The sequence below is a fragment of the Sycon ciliatum genome, chromosome 10 (genome assembly GCF_964019385.1).
Source record: "Sycon ciliatum chromosome 10, ocSycCili1.1, whole genome shotgun sequence".
In the NCBI taxonomy this organism is placed as follows: domain Eukaryota; kingdom Metazoa; phylum Porifera; class Calcarea; order Leucosolenida; family Sycettidae; genus Sycon; species Sycon ciliatum.
The window spans coordinates 29328777-29333776 of record NC_088652.1 but is presented as its reverse complement, the minus strand read 5'-3'; the positions used below and the strand labels follow the sequence as shown (position 1 = coordinate 29333776).

Below are 5000 nucleotides of genomic sequence, written 5' to 3'. Positions count from 1 at the left end.
GATAACCCGTTATCGTTTCTACGGCAACTGCATTTGGCAAGGCTACTCCACGGCACGCTGAAGAACTTGACATTGTTTGCAGGTACGTCTGTTCGTCTGTTCATGTTGTCAATAGTTAATCTCTAATACGAACACCCACACACGCATACACACACGCGCATACACACACATGCACACACGCATACACACGTGCATCCACACACACACACCTGTCCTGTCCTGTCCTGTTGACCCACTGCCGTAAATGTTACGTGGTCCCATTGCGGGGGGAGGGAGAGGAGCAAACACGCCGGTGCCGGGTCAGGTCCCTGGACTGCCGAAATCTCCGAGAGCAGTGCTGACACAGTAGTGGAAACTTGGCACGCTCATCCGTTGTTGGGCGGTTCTAGCGAGGTCTACAAGGAGCGGGAGCGGGCTGGCTAGCGATTGGGGTAGGCTGGCACCTATGGACAGTGAGTCCACCCCTGCTACGATACCATTTCCCACAATCTGCGCGTTGACATGCACCACGCTGCTGTTGGACTGGCTTGCGACGTTCCGCTGTGCACTTGTGACGCTCTGCTGTGCACTTGTGACGCTCTGCTGTGCACTTGTGACGCTCTGCTGTGCACTTGTGGCGCTTAAGATCGCTTGGTCTAGAGCAGACCTTTCCACAGATGGGGCACTCAACGGGGGCTGCTGCGGCCAGTTCCATATCCTGATCTCTCTCTCTCTCACACACACACACACACACACGCACGCACAATTGTACTTGGTCCGCCAAGTTAAAATTGGCGCTTATCTTCTCACTTGTTTTTTCGGTGTTCTGCCTGTGTCACACGGCATGGAACCACCGATTCACCATCCGAACATAGCCATTAACCATTGCATCCGACGACATGGCAGCACAAACCATCACAGAAGTTGCGATCAGTTCGTTTGAGTCTTTTTGACGGAGCTTCCGCCAACGAACACTTCCGTCAGTGCCAAGAAAACACTGCAACCTCCGCTCGATTCCGTAAAATTGGTCAGGATGTTCGCATTTCAGAGCGATGGAGAATACAGTTTCTGTCTACTTCCAGCTGTCTGATGGCAAGGATTGTTTACCCCGGGGCGGTATAGAAAAGCTGAAAAGCGCTTCGCGAGCTTGAATTTCAGTGCTGGCACAGTACAGCGCCTAGTGAAGGGTTATCACCAGCAAATCGCTGACGAAGAAACTGCAGCTCATGTCGACATCTCCAGAAAGTGAGACCAATCCGGCGGACACACTTTGAAGCTCACAGAGGACAGGGCAAAGGAGCTAATCAAAATAAACACCAAGTCCTGAGGGAAACACTTGTGCAAAGGACTTTCAGGAAACTAGCCGAAAAGCCTGGTGCACGGCGTTAGGACTTAGGTGCAGTACGCACAGGTGCTACATCAAGCGGAAGCTATCACTGCGCTGCATGTACAAGCACCAGCGGCTCGCGTGGGTGCTGATCAGCAAGTACGACAAGCGCAAGAGGTGATTTGAAAAAAGGACACTGATAATTGCCTTTTTGTCTCAAACAAAGACGCATTATTGCGACGAACGGGGATAACACTTACAGCCAACATGCGGGCAGTCTCACTCAGCTTCTGATCGGCAAGGCGACAGGCACTGCACTGCAAGTGGAACAAGCTATGAAACGTGCAGCAGGTGTCCGGATCGAACGTTTTGAGCTCTTCCTCTAGCGACGATAGTGGCGAGGAGGATGTGTAACTTGCTTGAATTTTCGACTAAGTTGCTTACTGACATGTAAATAATCATGTACATAGTGCTTTGTGATGGTGGCTTGCTTCAAATATTCGTCTTTCCTTCCTGAGGCAAGTGTGAAGATAAGCGCCAATTGTAACTGGGCGGATCAAGTACTAGTACTTGCTGTCTGTCTCTCTGTCTGTATGTATGTATGTATGTATGTCTGTCTGTCTGTCTGTCTGTCTGTCTGTCTGTCTGTCTGTCTGTCTGTCTGTCTGTCGGTCTGTCTGTCGGTCTGTCTGTCTGTGTCTGCCTGTCTGCCTGCTAACTCGTCTTTGTCCGTCTATTTGTCCATCTGTTTTGTTTTCTCCGTTCTCTTATCGTTGCCCCCACGCAGAGAGATCAGACAATGATGGATGTTGTGATGTACTGCGACCACCGTCAAGGCGTAAACACCCACAGTACTATACAGGGTTGATTGCTGCAGCAGCTAATGATGCAGCTACTGGTGCTGCTGCAGCTAATGATGCAGCTACTGGTGCTGCTGCAGCTAATGATGCAGCTACTGGTGCTGCTGCAGCTAATGATGCAGCTACTAGTGCTGCTGCAGCTAATGATGCAGCTACTGGTGCTGCTGCAGCTAATGATGCAGCTACTGGTGCTGCAGCAGCTAATGATGCAGCTACTGGTGCTGCTGCAGCTAATGATGCAGCTACTAGTGCTGCTGCAGCTAATGATGCAGCTACTGGTGCTGCTGCAGCTAATGATGCAGCTACTGGTGCTGCTGCTGCTGCGGGTGCTGGTGCTGCTGCGGGTGCTGGTGCTGCTGCTGGTGCTGGTGGTGGTGCTGCTGGTGCTGGTGGTGGTGCTGCTGGTGCTGGTGCTGGTGCTGCTGGTGCTGGTGCTGGTGCTGGTGCTGCTGGTGCTGGTGGTGGTGCTGCTGCTGCTGTTGGTGTTGCTGGTGGTGCTGCTGGTGGTGTTACCAGTATTCAGGATATCCAACACTGTGTACATACCGGGCACTACAAGACACTGGAGGAGTTTGATACGGATACACAACGTGTACTGGAGAACATTGTTGTAAGTCACGTGCACTTTTCAACAATACCATTATTCCAGCCTAGTAGGGTAGTGTTTTGGAAACTGTTCACTGCTCCCAACAGGCACATTGCGCTCTGCTGCTGCTGCTGCTGGTGGTGATACTACTACTGCTGCTGCTGCTGTTGCTGTTGCTGCTGTTGCTGTTGCTGCTGTTGCTGTTGCTGCTGTTGTTGCTGCTGTTGCTGCTGTTGCTGCTGCTGGTGATTCTACTGCTGTTGCTGTTGGCATTGATATTGCTGTTAGTGTTGTGTTGCTGTTGGTATTGGTATTTTACTGATACCGGCACTATTGTCCAATGTTCAAAGCTGAAGTTGCTAGATATTCTAGGTATGTTGTGAACATAATCCGTACTGTCAACTGTTATAAGGGAGCATCTCATAAGTTCGCATTTTGTTTCTAAACGTAACGCATTTCGAAACGGGGGGGGGGGGGGGGTAGGGGGGGTAGCGCCCATTTCGGATAGAAAAATGACAGTTCGCACATTTTCTGGATGTGTGCAATACAGTGCTGTGCTTGTGCTAGACCGCTTCAGACAGCAGGGTAGGGGTGTGTTTTAGGTGTAGATCTAACCCTTGCACTACCCATGCAGGCTACTCAGAGGTGTCAAATGTCACACCAGCCTGATCAAACCCTGTACCTGCCACCTGGCCAGCTTTGACAGTACAGTCGTTGTGGAGTAACTCTGTTTATGTGTGTGTACATGTCATTGATTGAACTAAGACTGTAACCAATACTTACTTGTACTCAGTAGATGTGGTACTACTGTATGTCATTCACGTCGACACTAGCGTCCATGTCCATGTACTTGAACATTGTACATTGTACATGATTGTGCATACCATGGCATGGACATGTACAGTACAGTAGATCTACACTGAAAATGTGCGATAAGATTTTCAAATAGTGGGGGGAGGTAGGGGGGTAAAGTCTATTCGAAATGCGTTACGTTTACAAAAAAAGTGCGTTTTACTTGTTACAGACATTCTATGCCAACAGTGCGTTGCCGTGGCAACATGAGGCAGCACTGGCAGTTCGTGATCACTACAAATATCTGTTGCATGGTCTATCAGAAGATGTTGAGGTAAGGTTTGTATCTCGGTCCCTCGGCAAGTGGGTATGATAATATGTGTGCGTGCGTGCGTGCGTGGGTGCGTGCATGCGTGCATTCGTTCGTTCTGGCGTGCTTGCGTTTGTTCGTTCTGGCGTGAGATATTGCCTAGTCTGTCCTATTTGTGTATAGGGGATTATTTCTTGTATTACACACAGACATAGTGGTGATTTGTATTACACACAGACATAGTAGTGATTTGTATTACACACAGACATAGTAGTGATTTGTATTACACACAGACATAGTGGTGATTTGTATTACACACAGACATAGTGGTGATTTGTATTACACACAGACATAGTGGTGATTTGTATTACACACAGACATAGTGGTGATTTGTATTACACACAGACATAGTGGTGATTTGTATTACACACAGACATAGTGGTGATTTGTATTACACACAGACATAGTGGTGATTTGTATTACACACAGACATAGTAGTGATTTGTATTACACACAGACATAGTGGTGATTTGTATTACACACAGACATAGTGGTGATTTGTATTACACACAGACATAGTGGTGATTTGTATTACACACAGACATAGTGGTGATTTGTATTACACACAGACATAGTAGTGATTTGTATTACACACAGACATAGTGGTGATTTGTATTACACACAGACATTGTAGTGATTTGTATTACACAGAGACATAGTGGTGATTTGTATTATGTGACTTGTTACCACTGTTTTCTGCTCTGAAGCTATAGTTATGATGTATACTTAGTTATGGTGGCTGCTGCTTTGCTAGCCATGTTGGAAATCGTTCAGAACAGTGGTGTTAGATAGGTGTGTGCTGGTTTGCTGGTTTGCTGGTTTGCTGATGTGCTGGTTTGCTGGTGTGCTGGTGTGCTGGTGTGCTGGTTTGCTGGTGTGCTGGTTTGCTGGTTTGCTGGTGTGCTGGTTTGCTGGTGTGCTGGTTTGCTGGTTTGCTGGTGTGCTGGTTTGCTGGTGTGCTGGTTTGCTGGTGTGCTGGTTTGCTGGTTTGCTGGTTTGCTGGTGTGCTGGTTTGCTTGTTTGCTGTTTTCCTTATCCTCAAACTAGAAAACATGTATGCCAGCCATTGCATTGGTATTTTTGAAG

At 48.2% G+C, this 5000-nt stretch overlaps 1 protein-coding gene across 1 annotated transcript in view; it reads left to right on the top strand.

Moving 5' to 3' along the window:
- LOC135826835 (uncharacterized) overlaps positions 1–5000 on the top strand; it is a 63093-nt gene that overhangs the window by 34202 nt on the left and 23891 nt on the right. The window contains exons 18-20 of the mRNA XM_065339437.1: positions 1–82; positions 2094–2776; positions 3777–3878. The exon at positions 1–82 is cut by the window's left edge and continues 19 nt beyond it. Coding sequence (XP_065195509.1) covers positions 1–82; positions 2094–2776; positions 3777–3878 — 867 coding nt within the window. The remainder of the gene's footprint in view (positions 83–2093; positions 2777–3776; positions 3879–5000) is intronic.